This window comes from Anopheles coustani, chromosome X (genome assembly GCF_943734705.1).
Source record: "Anopheles coustani chromosome X, idAnoCousDA_361_x.2, whole genome shotgun sequence".
NCBI classification, from domain to species: Eukaryota; Metazoa; Arthropoda; class Insecta; order Diptera; family Culicidae; genus Anopheles; species Anopheles coustani.
Genome location: NC_071290.1, coordinates 15,884,702 through 15,905,572, shown reverse-complemented (window position 1 = coordinate 15,905,572; position 20,871 = coordinate 15,884,702). Strand labels below are relative to the sequence as shown.

Below are 20,871 nucleotides of genomic sequence, written 5' to 3'. Positions count from 1 at the left end.
TCCTCTGCAGGCCGGGTGGGACCTTCATGTACTGGGCCGCTGCAGCGATCTCATCGAGTCGAGTGCCACCACCACCAGGTAGTGGTCTGGTGTCCGGCTCCATGGTGTCCAGCGACAGAACTCTGCGACGTCTCGCTAACGACTCTCATGGTTGCCTGTGTCGTCGATCGACCTCGACGGAATCCATACTGCGCCGGATGAAGGCCAGGGTTGTCCGCAGCCTCTAAATGCTCCTTGAGCCTATCGAGTATGAGGCGCTCCGTTGAGCATCCTCAGGGGTCGAAACGACGAGGACTCCCCTGGAGGAGCATGTCTTAAACCAGTGAGCCGATATCATATCAGAATAGCCGGGATTTGGGTTAGCCTCTCACAGTAAGACACAGGTCCAATCTTCGCAAGCGAGTTTGTTACAATAGCGTATTCCAGAGGCCTTTCAGAGCGGTGTTCTTTCGCTGCGTCGCACATCGAACAGGTTGGATTTTTGATTAGAAAAAATACAGGGCTTTTTATTGATCATTTTCATTGCCAGCACTCACACATGGTGTGCTACTAATGTCCTTCCTAGCGGTTGCCGCCTCGACCCAACTCGCCTTCCTTACCATTAAAAGAGTGCTCAATACCGCGCAGCTACTCGCAGTACAATACAAATCATCTCTACCCATTGAAAGGAGTTTTACTTCTTTTACACAATTGTTGCACACCGCGCTGTCTAAGTTTTAGTTCTACTGTATACGCTCCTACGATGCGTTGCTTCTCCTCGCATCCCCGCTTCCAATAACTGCAACTAGTATGCCACTCATGCAGAGCATTTGCGCCCGCACCGGGCTATATCAACACGCTCACGCGATCCTCCCGCCATATGTACAGTTGTGTGACAGGTTTGATGCCGCAGTTTGTGCCGCCATATTTTTTTGTTTTTGCTAAACGATTCCTAACCTTCCTGCTCGCCCTCCGCGAGGCGCCGCTCGAGCGGTCTTAACATACTTGAACTATACATTATAGCCTACGCTCCGCTACGAAGAAACGAAGAAACGAACTACAGAGTAATGTGTGCACAAGTTCTGGACTTCTAAAACAATATAATAATAATAAAAAAAAGTATACATACATATAGCTAGGGGTTCTACATTATGTCTGTAAAATATCTACGTCGGTGTCGGTATGTACCATAGAAGACTTGTTTGTTTGTTTGTTCTTTTGCGATGTCTAAAAGGATGCTCGCACCTAAGTTGCGTGGTGTGCCCTACCGGGAATAATCTACTCAGCCCTACGGGGGAGTGAGGGGGAGGGTAGTGGCGCCAAACGTCAAATGAATGAAGCGTATCGGGGGCCAACTAGAAACGCACACCCGGGAACACCACAAATATGGCAGTTGTCGCAAAGACGGTTGTGTCTGGGGCAGCAGGCAGCGTTCTCTAAGTGTATATAATGGTGTGGTTGTCGGTCCGCGTCGTCAAAATGGCGTCCGGTTAGGCGCGGGCTGCTGTTTTGTACTGATGGGAGGCGTACCTCTACCGCTACACGAGTCTACACGCGGCACCTAGGGTCTAAACGGCTCGGTCCTGTGGGAACTATCCTCCCTATAGCTTAGGTCCTGGACGGTTGTTAATCACTGCGCCGCTTGGGACGAGCAAGCCGCCGCCGCTGGCGGCTCGACTCGCGCCGTTAGGAGAACGGCGGGGTGTCGCTCTCGGAGCGGATCTGCCGGATGCGCACGTCGTCGTAGGCGATGGTGAAGATGCTCTTCTTGTCCGCGATCCGGTTCCGGCTCTTGCCCTTGGTGTTGAGCAGCGAGTTCATCGCGATGCCGGAGTCGTGGTCGTCCTCGAGTGTCGACACGTTCAGCGTCTTGGAGTTGGAGGCGGCCGACTGGGCCGGCTTCGAGCGCCCCGCCGCCCCTTGCTCCTTGGCGGGCCCGACGGTTGGTGGCGGTGGTGGCGCCTGGGCCACTGATGAGGAGTCGACAATCTTGATCTGCACCTTGTTGTCGCGGCTGACGATGGGCGGCGTCTCTGGGTAGAGGTAGTGCGGCAGCTTGTCCGGCGGGGCCGGAATCTGCGGCGTCGGGTCGTACTCCGCCTCGAAGCGATGCTCGGAGTGCTGCAGCAGCGGGTGGCTGCCCGGTTCCGCGCCCTGCGTGCCCACCTTCCGCGCGTGCTGCAGGTCCTCCTTGAGGAGGCGGGCCGTCTCCTTCGTCGGGGGGCTGGTGCGAGGCGCCGGTTCAGGCTTCTGGGCCGGCGTTGCCCCCTTCGCCCCCGGCTCCTCCACGCTCGACCCGGCCGGCGGTGCCTTCTTCTTCGCCCCCGCTCCCGCCCCCGCCGTGATGGTCGTCGTCGAGCTGGTGGTGGTGGTGGTGCTGGTCAGCGTTTGCGTCGCATTGCCGCCGGCCGCCGGCGGCTTCCGCTGCTTCTCCAGCGAGTCCGACTCCTTGCCGAGGTTGTAGTACCAGTCCATGTACTTCGGGTTGACCGCATGGTCGCGCTCGTGCTCGTTCAGCTCCTCCTCCCGCGACACGGACTTGCTGAGGCGCGGCGGCTTCGGTGCCGGCGCCTTCCCCGGCGCAGGTGCTGCCGGCGACTCGGACGTCGTCAGCCGGATGCGCGTGGTGGTCGTCGTCTCCTTCTTCTCGTCGGGCGCCCGCGCCCCGCCCGCCTTCGGTGACACCGTCACCGACTTGCTCGTCTTCGTCACCGAGTAGCGGTAGTCCTCGACGTCGGACGTGATCTCGTCCAGGCTGTCGGCGGAGAAGTAGTTCTTCTGCACCACCACCTCCTTCTCCGAGCCGTCCGAGTCCTCGTAGTACTTGACGTTCTTGCGGTACACCTTCTTGCGCCGCCCGGTGGGGGGCGGGGCGCCGCTGGCACCGGGCAGCGAGTCGGAGATCTCCAGCAGCACGTCCCGCTTCAGCCGGGGCGCCTGCCCCTCCTTGCCCTCCTTCGCGCGCGACAGCTCCTCGTTGCGCTTCCGGCGCAGGATGCTGGTGCGCGTCTCCTGATGGGCGTTACCGCGCCCCGGGCCCGTCCGGCCCCGGCTCCCCGCACCCCCGCCCGGCTGGTGGCGCTGGTGCTGGTAGTGGTGGTTGCTGTGGTGGTGATGGTGGTGCTGATGCAGCAGCAGCTCGTCGTCCTCCTCCTGGATCGGCGTGCGGATCTTGCGCTTCACCGACTCGACCATCACCACCCGGCTCCGGTTCGCCCTACCCCGCTCGCCCCCCGTCGAGTCGCCGCCGCTGCCCTGCCCCTCCCCACCCGCCCGCATGTACGTCTTGGACTTCTTCCGGTGGCGCCGGCGCTTGATCAGGTACACGCCGTCCGGGCTGTCCGGCGGACTATAGCGCACGTACTCGTACTCGTCCTCCGACAGCGAGTCGTCGTTCTCGCTGCGGGTGCGCCGCCGATTCCACCGGCCTCCTCCACCACCTCCCCCACGCACCGGGTCCGTCTGCGTGCCGGTGTCGCAGTCGGTCTGGGTCGCCGCCACCACCACCGCCAGCGACTGGCACGGCAGCGACTGCGTCTCGAGCGCCTGCTCGTACTGCGTGTACTTCTCCTCGAGCTTCTCCTTCTCGAGCAGGATCTGGCGGAGCAGCGCGTTCTGCTGCTTCAGCGAGTGCTCCAGCTCCTGGTGGATCAGCGAGTGCGTCGACACGGCCGGCTTCATCCCGTCCACCGCGTCCTCGTCTTCGTCGTCGTCGTCCGCGAGCCGCTGGTGCGAACCCTTCACCGCACTGATCTTCACCTCCGTCACGTGCTCTCCGCGCACGCCCGGTCCGCCCCGCCCGCCGCCCGCCCCCGGCACCTCGTTCGGCATGGTCTGGATGAAGGTGGTGCCCGGCAGCAGCTGGTAGTGCTCGCGGATGATCTGCTTCCCGTTCGCCTGCTCCTCGATGTAGCGCCGCATCAGGATCTCCTTGCCGCCGTTGTCCACCATGATGTACTGCGGCTGGGCGCCCCCTCCACCACCGCCTCCAACCGCTGCCACACCTCCACGCTGCTGTTGCTGCTGCTGCTGCGGCTGGGGCGGTATGTTCACGTAGATGTTCTCCTCGTCGTGGCGACCGCGCGTAATTAGCCGCAGGATCTCCGCGTTCCCATCCTTAATGAAGTACTGATCCCGTGGTTCCGCGTGTTCGTCTCCCGGGTGGGTGACCAGCGTTGCGGGTACCTAGAGGGCGGAGAGGAGGGAGAGTGGATTAGTTAGGTCCAGCCTCCACAGGACTCGGGATTCTCCGTTAAGTGATTCAAAGTGAGTGAGTGATTCACTTCGTCACAATGAGTGCATCGATTCTGATTCACCAAGGTTATTTATTTTGGCTCATTTACGATAAGTCAGAATGATTTATCTCACTCAGAATGCTATTACTCAGTGAAGAGAGTTAGGTTCATGATTCGACCCAGGAAGAATGAATTGGCTCATTGAGAATGATTTAAAAGAGCGTCCCTCTTAGGGAGTTCAACCACTCTCCGAGTGTACTGTACGAGTACTGAGTGAGCCAAATCATTCTCACTAGGTCCAATCATTCTTAGTCAGCCTAATCATTCTCACTAAGTGAAATCATTCCGAGCAAGCCAAACCTTGCTGAGTGAATTAAAGCTGGTCCAACTCACTCACTGTGAATCGACTCGCGTTACTGACTCGTTATTCCCATCCCTAGCCTTTGAGTCTCTTACCGCGTGCCCCTGGCGTTTGAAGCTGCCACGACGCTCGTAGTTCAAGTCACTGCCCCTGTCCAGCTCGTGCCGTCGCATCGAGTCGTCGTCGATCGGGAGCGGCTCGTGGTCGATGGCTGGCTTTCCGCCACCACCGCCGCCCCCGCCCGCATGATGGTGATGGTGGTGGTGGATGCGCTTCAGCGACTGATACTCCGGATCGTGCTCATCCACGTCCTCCACGTACATGTCCCGGTCCGCGTTCAGCAGGTTCGTGCGCGACCGGTGCAGGTGCGCGTCGTCCTTCGCCGACTTGTTCTTCATGTCACTCCTGCGAAACGAGACGATGTTCAGACGCTTATGAAGCCAATGCCACTCCTCAACAGTATCCTCCAGCGCAGTAGGTCGGTTTCAGAACGGGAATCTTTAGGATTCAACACGGCGCCACTAGCCTTAACGTTATCAGCCTGTAGCTACGAGCCACTGTCATTTACCGCCAGTAGCTATGTCTTAGCTAATCCTCGAAACGGTTAGTAGCAGAAGAAACCACTCCATTCTACTCCAGTTAGAAATTTGATCACTCTAAAAGAGCCTCTTCATGCACTGTAATTTGAATCAGTGCTTTATTGGCGGGCTATTTCTAATCCAAGGTCCGATTGGTCAGAATTTCGTCTTCAGGAGAATCGAATGAATTCGAAGAAATACGTTGACCTCGAGCTCTAATGAATTGGTAGAAACCCGTACGACAAACCCTCATGACTCAAGTCTAATACTGCTCCAGAGGATTTCGGATATAACCAGGTTATACTTTAATCAAAATGAAGGGTATGAACCAATCAGACTGCTATTGACATTGTTTGGCATTGAGCCGATAACTTCAATCTCTCAGATTATAGTAATAGAAGAATCTACACTTCCGGGAAAAGCCGTGATCTGGATTATCTTCCACGTTTGAAGCCTTCTACTTCGCACACGGATTGAAAGAAAACCTTGAACACACTGCAATTAATGGATAGTATTTCTCTACCAAAGTATTTGCACTTCGAGCCACCAAAATCGTTATGCACATGTCGAAAGAGTATGAACAATACGTCGTAAACATATGCAACAGACTGAGGCATGTATTCTACGTGTGCTCTTGAGCTGTTTTTTAGTCCTTTATATGAGTTCCTATCCAAATTCCTGAAACCAACATGGACGCCACTTTTGTGCCACAATCGCTTGCTCTAAATTCAGGAATGTCTGAGAGGCTCTACCTTTAGCAGCAACACAATTCTCGCGCAATAAAGCCTACAGGAAAGCAACGCGTCACTGGTCTACTTCCAACGCGCTTCGGAGAGGGATTCCTTTAACTTCCACCAGGATACTAAGGGGGACGATAGGCAGCGGGCGCTACTACAATTGGCTACGACTACTACCGGTACACTAGTACTACTACTACGCCTCCGTTACCACCACAAACATGTAAGAGCGTGCCGAAGGGAAGGAGAGTAACCGCTTAATCAGGTTGGGTATATTTTGTTGAGGCGATACCCCTTTGGAGGTGTTAAACAGAATCTCACCCGCCGTAACAAATCAAAGATGGCTACCGTGTGCGCAAAGGACTTGGAGATCGGCCTTCGGTAGATGGGATTGGATTGGGTTTGATATTTGCTAAGCTTTCGGCAAAAAAAACCGCTACAGGGGTAGCTGTGGTTGTCGGTGCGCTCTGTCATACTTGGTATCAGCGCAGTGTTTGGTTCATCCTATGGTTTGTTTGTTTTAGTTCGTTAATACCATTCCGCGTCTGGGTTGGGAATGATTCACTCGAAGGATACTTAAGGATAGGTAAAGGAGGGCAGCGTGGAGAAGGGAAGGGAAAGGTAGAGGGATTAGGGGATAGCTATCCGCATCGAAGATGGCGCCATGACGCGCCATACTGACCTAATTTTAACCGTATGCTTCTCCGACTTCCGCCGCCCATTGCCACCGTGTCCGCCGCCGCCGCCGCCGCCGCCACCGCCGCCACTGTCGTCCTCGTGCCGGTCGCGCCCCTCGTCGTCGACGTCACCTCCCCCGTCGCCGGCCGCGTCCGCCGACGCCGCTAGTGTGCCTTTGGCAATGTCCCGTCGTCCTCGATACTCCCAGTGCGTCGGCTTGGTACGGGAATCGGTCGATCGATTCGCTGCTGACCAGGCTTCTCTTCGTCCCATCCATTCGGCGACCTGCGATGGGGTTTTGTCGTGGACGACGATCGTACATCGACGGTGACAGATGTGTGGGTATGGGAAGTGATGATGACGGTTCGTTTTGTGTTTTTTGTTTGTTTATTTGTTTGTTTGTTGTGTTTCAATATTTTAATGGTGACGAGAGTGAAATGGGAAAAAACGGGGAAGTGGGACACAGAGCGACGGGATGAAATGAGGGGGATGGTAGTTAAAGTATCCGATTGGGCGCACGAGGATGTACGCAGGAAACGGAGAGAAAGAGTATGATGAGTACGAACAGTAAAAATTTTAAGCACATGAAAATGCCAATGAAGATGGCAAAACAAACCCGAACAAAGTTTGGTGCGTTACGAGGAATATCATTTAACAAAGAAGAACCAAAAGAGCAAAAACAAAGCACAAGATCATCGTTTTGTAGGGGACGTAGAAACGGAAAGGGGAGGGGGAGAAAAGAAGAAATAGAAAGAAAGAAAACAAAAAAAAAGAAAAATAAACCATTGATTTACCAAACAAAACAGAAAAAAAATTAAGGAAAAATAGGAGTGGGTACAGAAAAATATAATTTAAAAAAGGAAACCGAACAAATGAAGAGAGAAGGAGAACGGGTGAGTCTCGCTTCAAAGTATGCAATGATGGATAGGGGCTTGCGGGATGGGATTTAAATTTGGAAGGCAACAATGCTAAAGTATGGAAAAACACACAAGCACACACACTCACACAAACACGGATGCACAAGGCACGTTGCAAAAACAAGCAAGGCATACTACAGTATCTTTGCTTCGACATGAAGCTCAAATGGAATCTGGATAACAACACCTGTGGTGGTAAGGATTGTGGTCCTTTACGTAGCTATTCTAATCCTTTTTTCGTGTCTGATTTGACTATATGGAGTTACCGTGGCACGTACCGTGGTTGTAAGTTACACATACGTACATTTTTGTTGCTATTTTGATTACTTTTGAAGCGACGGACAAGCATTTCGAGCAAGGAAGCATACGGTTATAGATAACAAAGTGACAAAGCGTACACAACAATAACAATAAATTGTAAAAACACTCAAAGCTAGCTACAGAAACATCGTTTCAAAGCTGGTAACGCTCCGTAACGCCTTCGACCAACGCGTTCGAGCGATTATACGAAATCGGCGTTAGAAAAGGCTCCGCTGGGGATCCGATTAACAGACGCGTTGATCAACACAGCCACACTTTCCGTTTAATCCCCCAGTGGGGATAAGTAATGCAATGGATGAGTGATTATACAGTTAAAAGTGCCCTTTGGTGCAAACGTTACGTTCAGTTTTAGTGATAAGTACTATGCACTAATGTAATGTACTCTTTTATTTGTTTTGTTAACACGCAATTTGATTTTGCAGGCAAAGCATGTTACCGATACCTTCTGCCTTTTGCCGCTCGTGTGTGCGTGTGTGTGCATTGCCATTGTGTTATAACTGGTTTTTAATCAACTATTCATCATGTGCTCGTAACCCGGGGTGAAGGTGCTTGGTTTTTGTTCCATTCTACCAGGAGTTGTGATCTTAAATGTGTGCAAAATTAGTACATCCTTTGAAACCGCGTAAACACACACACACTTTGACGGAACAGGAAAATGACAACAACATGCAGAAGCACAGGAGAATGAACGGAAAAGAACCGAAAAAGGGACATGAAAACTTGGGAGTGGGAGTTTGTGCGGGCGTTTGTCGAGGACGAAACGAGTTTGGCTTTGTTGGGATTGTGCTAGTATAACATGAAACACCGGTATGGGGTACGGGTGTGGTATGTATGGGATCATAAGAAGAAATGCGAAACTACCTGCACAGATTTGGATTGTTTTCCAAGCCCTTGCTTTCTATGAACAAGATGTACATCATCTTCGATATTATTCACCCGAAGTATTCTTTTTCTGGGAAAACAAACGAAGACATTGAGAGCGATAGAGGGAGAGAAAGAGTGATAGAGAGAGTGATAAAAAAAGAGGGAAGGGAGTGGGGTTGGGGGTGGAAAAAGTGGGAGGAAAAAAAACACACACACGCACACAAATACACAAAAAGGAATGAGGACACAGAGTCGCCATGATTACAAGATTACACGTCGAAGGAGAGAGCGAAGGAAGAGAAAGAAAGAGACAAATAGAAAGAGAGAGAAAGAGAGATAAAGAGAGAGAGAGAGAGAATTCGAGAAACATCACATATTATTGGTTTAGTTCAGTTCAGGTGGTGGTGAATTCGATGCTCCCGGGCACAAACTTTTCCTGCAGAAACGCAGGAGTTTCCACCGGGTGTTCGCCCCTTTTCCAACCGGAATCGGAAAAATCGGTCCGTGATCATAGGCAGTTGGCTTGTGGGAATGGTGTGGTGAGGGAATGGTTGTTTGTTTGTCTTTAGCGCGAATGGTAAATGTATTCAACTGCAGACTCAGAAACTCGCTTGTTATTCGATGTGAATGCTGAATATTTCCCCAAAATTTTCCCCTATCCTTTTGCATGTCGCTTGTGATGGGCAAGCCAATGGATCCTCTCCTCGGTTAGGAAGGTGGAAGGTGTGTTAGTAGTTGTGGCAACCGAAGCAAGGCCAAGAACGAACCAGAAACCCAACGTGAAAGCAAAACCCAACAAACTTTTCGCTGTTAGACACGGGTAATGTAAAGTAACACTAGAAAACTGGGGTTTTCCAGGGGAAAGTAGTTTTTTACAACAAAAAATATAATAAGGATACGCAAACATGCAAACAATAAAACCCTTAGTAACATAAATATAGCCTAAACGTAAGAAAGTGAAACCCCAAACGTGAAGCAATGTGCAGGAAGGCATAAAACCAGGGATCGAATAAACGGAAAACAAATACCGAAGGCGCAAACATAAAGTAGAGTAGTTTAGAACACTGCAACACTCCCCGCGGGTGAAGAAATAGAAGGAGAAGGTAGATAGAAACAGCTACTAAAATAAAAATACACAAGAATGGCAGTGGAACACGATGTAAAATGGCCCTTCACCAAAACGTAAACACGTTAAAATGGTTTCGTAAATTGAATGTAAAATGAAAGTGGAACAAAAGGAGCAGCAGAGGAAATGGAGCGACGAAGAAAGATCGGAAGAACCGCGTGTTGGGAAAGCGTAAAGGTTTGCTTACAATCATGGGTTTCATTAGAATATGTTGGGCGTCTACGAGAACAGGTAGCATTTGGTCCGCTTATGACCTGGGGTCATACCCGGAAGGAAGAACCTAGCCGAAAGTGCGAGGGCGTGTGAGTGTATAGGTGAGTGAGTGAGGCGACTGTTCCGTTTGGATAACACTGATGACGAGCTGCGAGCTTGAGGTGGAAGGCAAAGAACGGGAAGGGTCCTACGCAACCGATTGGGGTGATAATGATGGCTGGTAGAAGGGGTGGGAAGGTGGTAGGTCGTATCGGTAGGGCGCTACTTACCGGTTGGTGGCGTTCAGGGGACACCGCGGGCAGATGCAGCAAAGCAGCAGCGTCAGGATGCCGAGCGCCAGCAGAATTGCGAGGAAGATCAGCAGCCAAAACAGGACACGATTTTCCGCTTTGTAGAGGATCTGTCGGTGGGAGAAGGAGGGGAGCAGAGAGATGTGTGTATTAGTAGAGGTGGATGTGAGCTGAACGAAAGGGTTTCTATTCTACTAGTGTTGTGCCTTATGAATCTTTCGGGGTGACTCAATCACATGAATCTTTCATCCAAGAGTCATTCCGATTGATTCATGAATCCTTTGGGATTCAAATTTCAAACATGAATATCTACTACTGATGGGCTCCGGAACCGGCTCAGGGTTGAAGTGCTTGCTCCGGCATTAGCCAACAAACGGTTCTGAACTAACGGCTTCGGAGCTAGCTCCGTACTAAAAGAACAAGATCTGATTCCAAATTAACAACTCCGGAGCCAGAGCACTATTACGTAATGTCAAGAAGGAGCTTATTTCGGAGCAGTTTAGTTCATTACTAGTTTCTACTTACGGCACTGCGTTCCTCCTGGCTGATGATGTTGGTAACCGTGCCGTTGATCGAGAGGCGTTGCTGGATCTTCTCGATGTCGACGACGGAGTCGGTGTCGTAGAGGATGGTGGCGATAACCACCGAGCGCTCCGTGGCACTCGCGCCACCTCCTCCGCCACCGCCCAGAATATCTGTAGGGATGCCGCCGTCACCGGACGTGTACGGCCGCAGCTCCTGGATGATGACGCGACCCCCGGTGATGTCGGCTAGCGTGTCCTGCACCTTCTTGCGGTCCGGATCGCGCCCCGGGACGATGAAGGTGACGGTGCGGGTGCGGCTCTCGGGCGGGTACACGCGCACGGTGGTGGTGGAGAAGCGCACCGGCACGCCGAGATCGAAGGCTCGCGCCGTCAGGACGAACACGTCCGCATCCTTCTGCTGCTGTTGCTGACTAGAATCGGTGTCGGTCGGCGCGGAGTTGCTCTGCCGCCGTCGGCGGCGGCGGTTCTGTGTGGTGCGGGGCACGAGGGGCGCATTGAGCCGCAGCTCGCCGGTGATCGGGTGCAGGAAGAACTTGTTCTCGTAGTTGCCGTAGATGAGCTCGTACCGGACCTCGTTGTTGGGCGCCTCGGCGTCCCGGTCGGTGGCGTGGATGATGGCGGGTGCGGTGAAGTTGCGCAGGTCCGCGGACAGGATGAACTCGTACAGGGGCTTGTCGAACGTGGGCGTCTCGTCGTTGACGTCGATCAGCCGGATGACGAGCGGGACCTGCGCCCGGTTGCCGATGCCATCGTCGTCGCGGGCCTCCACCCACAGGTGATACTCCGGCATCGCTTCCCGGTCGAAGCCGTGGTTGCTGAGCGCGACCGTGACGAGCCCGGAGGCCGGATCGAGCTGGAGCGAGGTGTTCTGAGCGCCCAGGATTTGCGTGTAGCGGACTCGACCACCGAGCCCGGCCGTGTCGACGTCGGTGGCGTGCACCTGTACGACGCGCGTTCCGGCCGTCATGTTCTCGGGCAGGTCCACGAGATAATCGCTCTGCTCAAAGACCGGCGCGTTGTCGTTCACGTCCGACAGGTAGACGGTGACGTTGACCAGCGTCGAGAGGTTAGTGGCCGGGCCAAGCTCCTGTGCCAATATTTGGAAGTGCACGTAGGTTGCGGCCTCGTAGTCCAGCCGGGAGTTGTCACGCACGCGCACAACGAAGTTGGCGTGGCCCTCCGCGACGTTCGGTGAAATCTCAAACGTGCCATTGTTGCCGAGCAGTGTCAGCGAGAACACACCGTTCTTGCCCGCGTCGTCGTCCATGACGCGGGGCGTGTACGGATCGGTGAATGGTAGCACCGTCCCGGGAGCTGCATTCTCTTCCAAACGGGCCACGTAGCTACAACGAACGAAACAAAACAAGGAATTATCAGAAGGGAGCGGTACTGTACTGTGAAATCCAGTTCCGAAACCAGACTCCCGATCTAGAATCCGCCCCCAACACAGAACACCTACTTAAAATCCCTTGGAATCCGGGTGGAATCCATAAGGACCTAAACCCAGATCAGTTAGGATATATATCTGTTATAACAGGGATGTGGATTGAGCTCGAGGAGAATTGCTAACGAATCCAGACTCCCGATCCAGAATCCGACTTTCGATCCCTTGGAATCCGGCGGGAATCCAACATTAGGACCTATATTCAGATCAGTTAGGATCGAGATCTGTATCATAACAGTGATTCGGATTGAACTCGGTGGATCGATTCGGCCGGATTTAGGGCTGTATAGGCTGAGTGACTTGATACTCACTGGTCGTTCTCAAAGTATGGCGGTGAGTTGCTGCGCTCGGGCAGGAAGAATGCCAGCTGTACGGTTGTCGCCATTGCCGGCGGCTCGTCCCGAGCAACCTTCACCTCCTCCGCGATCACCGTCAGCAGTACGGGGTCACCGGCGTGCGTCAGGGCCAGAATGTCGTCCAGTGGGCGAAGCAGCGATATTTCCCCTACAGCGGAAGAAAGAAACAGCGTGAGTGTGTGACTTTGCAGGTTGTGGCTTGCCCGTGCCTACCGCTGGTTTCGTTAATATCGAAGAACGACGTGAACGGGTTGCCCTCTGACACCAGCCCGTACCGGATCTCACGCGGTACTCCCTTATCACCGTCCTCCGCATGCACCTGGAGGACCTGTGTGGGAACATATAAAGAGAATTTGCGTAAATCTCCGGAACATCGAAAAACTTTGACAGGTGTCGCTTACCTTATCGCCCGGTATCAGGCCAGCGGGGAGTCGCGTTACAGGTGGCGCCACCGTGAAGACTGGAGGAACATCCTGGACGTCCTCGACAATGACCACCACCTCTAGGCCGGCGATGTTGCGCGTGTCTTGCCCCGGTTCCGCATACGCATCCTTTTGTACGCAAAGAAAGAATGTCATAAACCACTTGTTGGCTTAGATACTCATCAATGTAAGGAGAGATTTGGGCGTGAGGTACTTACATTGGCTAGCACGGTCAGGTGGTACATCGCCTGCTTCTCGAAGTCCAGCTGACCGAGCAGGAAGATCGTGCCCTCGGTCGTGTCGGGTGTGATGATCTTTTGCCTGATGCCGAACAGTGGCGAACCCTGTGGAAGTAAAACATCCATTTAGAACCTCGATGCCTCCATGCTTCACATTCACGCCCTTACCCATAGTTCAAGATAGACCGACTTTGGAAGCAACGGATTCTTGTTGGCCAGCACGTAGTCGAGCTCGGTGCCCTTTTTGGCGTCCTGTAAGGGGAGAGAACACACATCCGTTGTTAGGGTAAACCAATGGCGTTTTGTACTCCAACTACGATCCGTATCAAATAAACTTTCATTAAGAAATCTGTTCCAGTCTATAAAGCAAATACCAAGAAAACCACCCGGAGCTAAAATTGCAATTTTTTCCTGCGGATTGCTTGATGCCATCGAATGTCACGAAGAGGTAAACGATGATGATGAATTTATAATGACACTCGTTGCATACTGCAGTCCGAAAATGGGTCAACGATGTATTCGCATGATGAATGTGAGCCTGTATCAGGTTTGCGATCATCGACCCTTTCCTAGGCAGGTCCCAGCTAGTGTTGGGTAGTGAGTTGATGAGCTATCTAGCTCACTTTTCTAACCTTACTGCCTGAAACAAAACACTTGCCAGTGAGGTTGAAGGACGTGGTCCATGAGTCACTTCGCTTAGTAGCTCACTCTACTGTCTTAATGTACTGAGGTGACCCACTGAAAAGAGCTACTTGTTAACGTAATCCCTCCAACGAACTTTAATATGAAACTTTGTATAACTGGACTGGTTCAAAGAAGTCTCTGAGGCAGAGATCCTGTTTCCGCCGCATAATTCATATACCCTCCTTGGATGAAGTCGCGTTAACAAGCTTCCAATGTGCATGGAACCTACCTCTGGCACCATGATGATGCCGGCCTTGTGCGGAAAGATCACATCGTGCGGCGTGGTGAAGTTGGTCGCCGTTATCGAGCAGCTCTGCACCGACATTCCGCCCTTGGTGTCCTTCACCGACACCTGGAAGTCGTAGTACCGGCCTGGCTCGAGCCGGCGGGTCAGCAGCACGTTCGCCTGGCAGATCGAGTTGTATTTGGTGCACGGCAGCGACTCGATCTGTACCGTCGATGAGGATGCATCGCCTGTGGAGGGAGGGAGTTTGATGGTAACAAATATGCGTACGGAATCGGGAGGGTGGTCTACACCGTGGCACCTACCGACTAGCTCGAACTGCAGCGGATACTCGAACTCCTCGTCCGTCGCCCGCAACCGGTAGATGACGGATCCAACGGTCGCGTCTGCCGGCACCAGCACGAGCCCCATCCGGGTGGACGGATCGAACTTTGGGTCGAGGCTGGCCACCACGGGCCAGCATACGACAAGGGCAAGGCAGGCGAGGGTCAGCGCACTCCGCCTCCTTCCCGTGTCGTGCGTCTGTTTACTTCGCCTTCCGAAGGACACTCCCGCAGGCTGAAGCTCGGAGTCTCCGACGCAGGGTATCATCGTTGTATGGCTGTGTGAGAAAGAGAGATGGAAGAGCATTACAAAATATTCGAAAACCACTAAACACATCTTATTTCATTACTTTCTTTCGCTGATTCTTTGTTTGGAAAGATTGCAACACTCTTGTGTTGAGTAGTTGAGATTCAGAATAATGAATCTGAATGAATCAAAGATTCATGTTGCATCAAAATCAATGTTCAAGTTTTTGTAGGAAGACTCCCTTTTGTCATTAAAGTTTATTAAAATTCATGCTTATTCGGAAAGCTTCAAGAATGTTTGGTGATTCGGATCTTCAAAGACTCATCAATTAATTGGAATAAATCCCCCCAAGACATTCGAAAGGCACAACTCTAAAGCAAGCTATTGTAAATGCCATTTACTTTGTAATAACTCATTAGTGCATCTTTTATTCGGCTCAACTCTGAATCTTTTGGCTTTGATAGCTCCACATAGCGATCCTTCAAGTATTTGGGCATATGTGCGCAGTAATACGTTCATGTTTCAATGTTTTCATTTCAGTCCAATGTAATGACAACATTGAAAAATTGAAGATTGTTTTTTAGGTTGAAAGGATTCAACCGGAGCAGGCTTCAAACTCACAGTTGATTTAACTGCTTCGGTCGAATACTGCTTTGCGAGTCCGTCGGAGATTTCCAGCCCACCTCTTCTCCCGTCACTTCCACCCCCCCAGAGCTGTATCAGCACGCTTGCGTTTTGTGTTTGACTTTGACACTCCCTGCGTGGGAGCATTAATGCGCGAAGCTGAAAGGCCCATATTTTGCAACGTCAGTCGCAATTGCACTCGGCTACGGCGAAGGCCCTCCGACCGATTGACCGCACACGGCGATATCCCGCCCAGCGCTCCGTCCTCTACTCCCGAAAGACAGTTGAGGATGTAGGGGAGCGTGGGGTAAGATGCACCGGTAGGGTTAACTGCATTGGTATGATTCTTAGACAAATTTCCTTCGAATTCTTTGTGGATTTCATGGCTATTTAAATTTAAATTTGAAAGAGATATTAGTATAAAACTAATTGGTTCTGCAATTATGTAACATTTAACTCAATTGCTAGACATGATCCTGTTTGTTTTGGAATTATTGACACTCCACAAATATCAAAGCTCTTCAAACATCTCTAGTTGAATAATGAGTGAATAACTGCAATAAAGCGGTGTATATTGGCTCATCTTACCCTATGCACTAACGAGTTGTGTCGTTTGTTCCCTGCATGGCCAATTTCGACGACAACTTCCCAAAATGGTCCATTCGAAGCTTGTTTCCTGCTTGTGAGGCAGATTTCAACTGATCGTTTGATAATAACAATAAAATGGCAGATAAGTCACGAGACGTTTCGGGTTGAACAAGAACAACGAGACGGCCACCAATCCTGGAAAGCGTCAGACATTGTAACCACTTCCTGTACAACAGTCTGAAGTTAAAGGAATTGACAGGAAGGAACGACTACAACAAGATCTGTAAAGGGTTGTAAGCATTAAGCTAAATACCGCTCAGTAACCGTTGCGCAGCTCAATCGATCGCGAAATCGAAAATTACTCACCCGTAAGATGGAGGGGAAAAGGGGGAGGGGAGTGCAAAAATGGACATATACACACAATCACACATACGCGTAAGTAACAGCTGTTGCGGTCCGGAGCGTTCGTCTTTAAGCTGTTTAATCTCGCGGGAGGCGATTTCTGACTCTTTTTTTCCCCCTTCAACCCGGCGCCACTTTGTGCGTTGTAAGTGTGTGTGTGTGTGTGTATGTGTTCGTTTTATTGCAACCTCCAACCTTGTAATGTTTTTTTTCCAACCCGTACCAGTTTCCTTTTAAGATTGACTGCATTTTATTTCATCTCAAGCTGTTGCGAATAGTGGAGAAGGAGGGCGGGCATGGTGTGAGCCCCACGATACTGCAGATGGCGCCTGCCCTCCCCTTCCCCTTACCACCGCGAAAGCACGCGCACGTCTGCCAAACTGTCAATTAAATGTAACTGCTCAGGAGATCAACTGTTGCTAATGCAAATGGAAGGCCTTGCTTGCTGGCATTCGCAGGAATAATGTGACACCTTCCTGCACACACACTCACACACACCTGGCCGCACCTCATTAGAATATTTACAATTTGTCCGGTTCGGGTTTTTCGAGCCGTTCGAGCGGGGTTTGTGTCGGGTCAATATGTGTTCCCTCGCGCCGGCTTTGACTTCTAACAGGGAGGGCGAAATTGATTACCACCAACCGGTCCGCGCCATTACCGGCAGGCCCCGGCCCGACCATGTGTCCCTTCATTTTCGCCTACATCATTAACGCCACCGATCCGCTCCAGCTGAACCCTTCGCCCCGTGGAAAGGTGCTCACAAAGTCGCACCAGATTTGCCTCGGAATCGGCAAAACCCCGGGCAACAAAGTCTCGCTATCGCTCGCTCCGATCGATCATTCCCCGTGGTTGATCGCTTGTTAATTCTTCAGTTCACGCCGGTGATCACGGGTTTGCAGGTTTCCCCTTTCAGGTCCTTATCTAATCTAATTCGGAAAAACTTCGACCCCGGCCCGAGCAAGAAACAAATGACACACCAAATGGGAATGTGTTGCCTTCTCAGAGTTCCGAGAAACCTGTGATGATGTGGTGGGTGTGGTTAAAGATAGACAAATTTCATTAAACATAGGGCGAGGTATGTAAACTTATTTAGTATTACTTAAAACTGACGATGCAAAAGATACTTTGACAAGCTGAAAGAATTGACGATAAGTTACAATTTTTAATCGAACTACTAACATTTTCAGTAAATCGTGAAAAAAAGGGAAAAAGGGAAAGAGGGGTACGATGCATCGGTGGGTTAAAATCCACAGGCATGTTTTGAGGTGAATAGAACAGACCAAAAAATATACGATACGCAATGCAACACGGTCGTGAACGTGCTTCTTACGTCCTGTGAGAATTTTACGGCTTCACGTCGAACACAGAAAACAGGATAGATCAATGTCAGCGTGAAATCTTGTATCATTCAGTCGTGATATTTTAAGTTTTATCAGGTGTGTAAATACGAAATTGGATTCGACTATGTATTCTACAAGTTACTAAATATGTTTTATAACGAATACGGAAAAGAGTTGGTTTTATTATTGTTGCATTCATATTGCAAAAACTAAAGAGTCCTCAACTCATTCGCTTTGCTGTAGTTTTAACTCACAAATATGCACTTTTGCTGCAGCACAACTTTATTCCAATAAAACGTGTATTCATTTAGAGTTGGAAACAAATTTGATTACTGTGTCTAGGTAATTGTGTTTCGGAATCGTAAATACTCAAAACAATATTAAACTCCTTTGTAATAGCACTATTTTAATCAATATTACCGGGATTGGAGATTAAAGTTCAGTAGTCTGGATTCTGGTGGTTATCAATGGAATAGGAAAAAAGATTAACGAAAAAGGAATTAGGAACTAAGTGAAATGAATTGCTAGATAGGCCAAATGAACCCTATTTGACAGATGAATTTGACAGTAGCAAACTGCAAACTCTTTTTGACAGTAGCAAACTGTTTCATGTTGATTTGATCATTTTTGGAAATGCAACAGACGATAGAGGTCGGAGATGGGAAACTGTGTATTCAATTTCAATCGACTACGAGACATGACTGTTTTTCACATGAGAAGGGCATATTGCCCCACTTTACCATAATACTTTTAGTTACAAAAGAAATATATGTTTTCCTTTTTTGTTTTACATCCAGTGTTTTAAATGCCTCAGAAGAACCATTTTTCTCTATTCAAAAATAAATGAAGTTTGCGAAATCAATTATTTGTTTTGAGGGATTTCGTTGTTTGTGGTATAATTCCGAATGATTTTTTTTTTAATTTTCCGACATGTTTTGTAGTAAGTGGAGTTCCAACCTGCGCTGGAATGGATTACAAACTGGACCTCCCGAAAGGAAGTACTGGCTGCCTCGATGCAGCTGCCCGCTACAGCTGTTTTTCGATGTGTGTGCGCGCGCCGTGTGTGGGTTCGCGTTCCGAAGGTGCTAGAATTATCGCTTGTTGAAGGTGGAGGGGGGGAGGGAGGAATGGATGTGTCGACCGGCGAGAATGGCGCCACACCGATCGGCCCGGGAATGTGTCGCCCGCTCGCTAATAGTGTCCGAAGAGTCGCAGCTGCCGTTACATTTGCCCTATTTTGCGACGCCAGCTTCGCGGTTCCAATCGCACACACAACCCCAGTCCCAGAGTGGTATTGGAGCCAATAGTATCCGAGCGAGGGAAGGAACTGATCACAAAGCGAATCTGGTCGGCCCTTTGTGCCGATTGTTCGCCTCGAATCCAGCTGGAGTTGGAACCAGTTCGCTGTAGGTGCTGTGTTTTGCGGTTTTGGTTCCCTTGCGGTTTTTCCATGACGCAACCCTTCGCTAAGACGTCGTTGGTGTCCCAGTTTTCCTTGGCGCAAAAGGTAGAAAGAAAACAATCACTCAATTTCTGTTCCCCAAGCCACACTAAGCAAATAGAATCCCATTCAATCGCAAAAGAGCTTTCCCCCCCCCCCCAGAGGATAAATGAAGAACAAATCTGGGCCAAAGTCTTCCAGGGATAGCCCCCCCACCTACTCACCCTTCTGCAAGATAAGATTGCAATTTTAAATGCAGTTCGCAAATGAGCATTCATTTTCCCTCCGGCTCGAACTCGAACAATAAATAATGTTGCTCTCGTTTCGTTCCCGTGTCATTACCCACACACACACACACAAACACAAAATTGCATCAATCGGTGCCCCCTCACCCGCTTCGGCAACCTTGGGCTTGGGGCGCGAGGCAGGACTCGGTGCAATAAGTTAATCTAAATTATGATCTTAATTATTTGCGTTTTATAGCGTACTTATAGGGCCATATATATGTCTACATGCGTCCCCCCCTCCCCCGATGACGTGCAGAAGGATTTGTTTCCGTTTCCAGGAGCTGACTTCAAACGTACGGTGGTTTGCTGTTCATGGCGGCAACTGGTGACCCGTCTTTCCCCCCCGCCACTCCAAAAGGAACTCCCTTGGGAATCGTAGCTCATTTCACAATCATCGAACATCGAGTTGGTTGGCGAGTCGTAACAATGGAACACGCATCCCTGGATTCCGGACCATGCCGTTCAAATTGAGGTCAATAGCGTGGCCTTATACACACACACATACACACACAAATACACAGCTGCAAGGTGGAAAGCAAAGGATTGTTGCGGGGCAGGACATCATGGCATATCCTGCTCCTGGAGCCCCGGTTTAACCTTGCCCACTGCACGAACACACCCGGCTCGAACACGCACACCTTCCACCGGTATCGCACGCTCGCTCGGCCAATTTCGTCAGCCTTGAGCCCGTTCGATGCAAACCCTTCGATGGGCAGAATGGTTTTTTTTTTTTGAAATAATTTCCTTATTGTATTTGATATAGGTAAATGAAAATTAAGTTACAACAAACAAAGGGCAATTATTGGTTTTATTTTCAGTGTAAATTGTCTGTTGGTTTGTTTGAGCAAAATTAATAATAAATTGCTGTTGCTTAACTCTCAACAGTTCGAAGGTATCTACAGTTGAGCCTCATGAATGTTTAGGAGAGATTCATTCATATGTAACTAATAGAAATTGTGTTCAGTTCGTTTTTTTTCATGAAGATTGTAAACTTAGATTTACATACTAATTTTATGTTCAATCAGACTCAATAGTCTCTTGAATAAGACAAAATAATTGAATAAATATTCTAAATCAAAATTCTTTTAGATAGTTTTATGAATCTTTTGAGAAATCTTAACACATTAAATAATTAAAAAATCATTCGAACCAATAATGTATCATCATGAATCATTCATGAATCTCAAACGAATTTAAATAATTCTTTAATTGGCCTGGATCAAGCGATCGAAAACCAAGAGGGCTTCTTTTTGTATTTCTGTGACTTTATGGGCTTCATTTATCTGTTATTTTAACAACAAAATTATTAATGATTCTCAAAATCCAAGAAAAAAGTCATTCAGGATCTTTTCGATCTGAAACGCTATCACCCAACTCTTGCACTGT

The 20,871-nt window shown here is 50.0% G+C and overlaps 1 protein-coding gene across 1 annotated transcript; it reads right to left on the bottom strand.

Annotated features, from left to right (window-relative positions):
* Window positions 1–1,665: 1,665 nt before the first annotated feature.
* LOC131269358 (cadherin-86C) lies at window positions 1,666–14,824 on the bottom strand. Its single transcript, XM_058271708.1, has 13 exons — window positions 14,539–14,824; window positions 14,219–14,463; window positions 13,474–13,557; window positions 13,285–13,410; window positions 13,046–13,195; window positions 12,858–12,972; window positions 12,600–12,792; window positions 10,825–12,187; window positions 10,279–10,409; window positions 8,668–8,758; window positions 6,573–6,853; window positions 4,671–4,980; window positions 1,666–4,164 (listed from the first exon to the last, which is right to left on the bottom strand). The coding sequence occupies exons 1-13, from the start codon at window positions 14,822–14,824 to the stop codon at window positions 1,666–1,668; spliced, it is 5,874 nt and encodes a 1,957-aa protein (XP_058127691.1).
* Window positions 14,825–20,871: the final 6,047 nt, after the last annotated feature.

Excerpts from the sequence above, each read along its gene's own strand:
- LOC131269358 (XM_058271708.1), bottom strand. The coding sequence starts at position 14,824 with ATGATACCCTGCGTCGGAGACTCCGAGCTTCAGCCTGCGGGAGTGTCC. Across the intron at positions 13,196-13,284 it reads ACCTGACCGTGCTAGCCAAT|GATGCGTATGCGGAACCGGG; the intron begins GTAAGTACCTCA and ends TGCGTACAAAAG. Across the intron at positions 6,854-8,667 it reads AACAATCCAAATCTGTGCAG|GTCGCCGAATGGATGGGACG; the intron begins GTAGTTTCGCAT and ends ACCCCATCGCAG.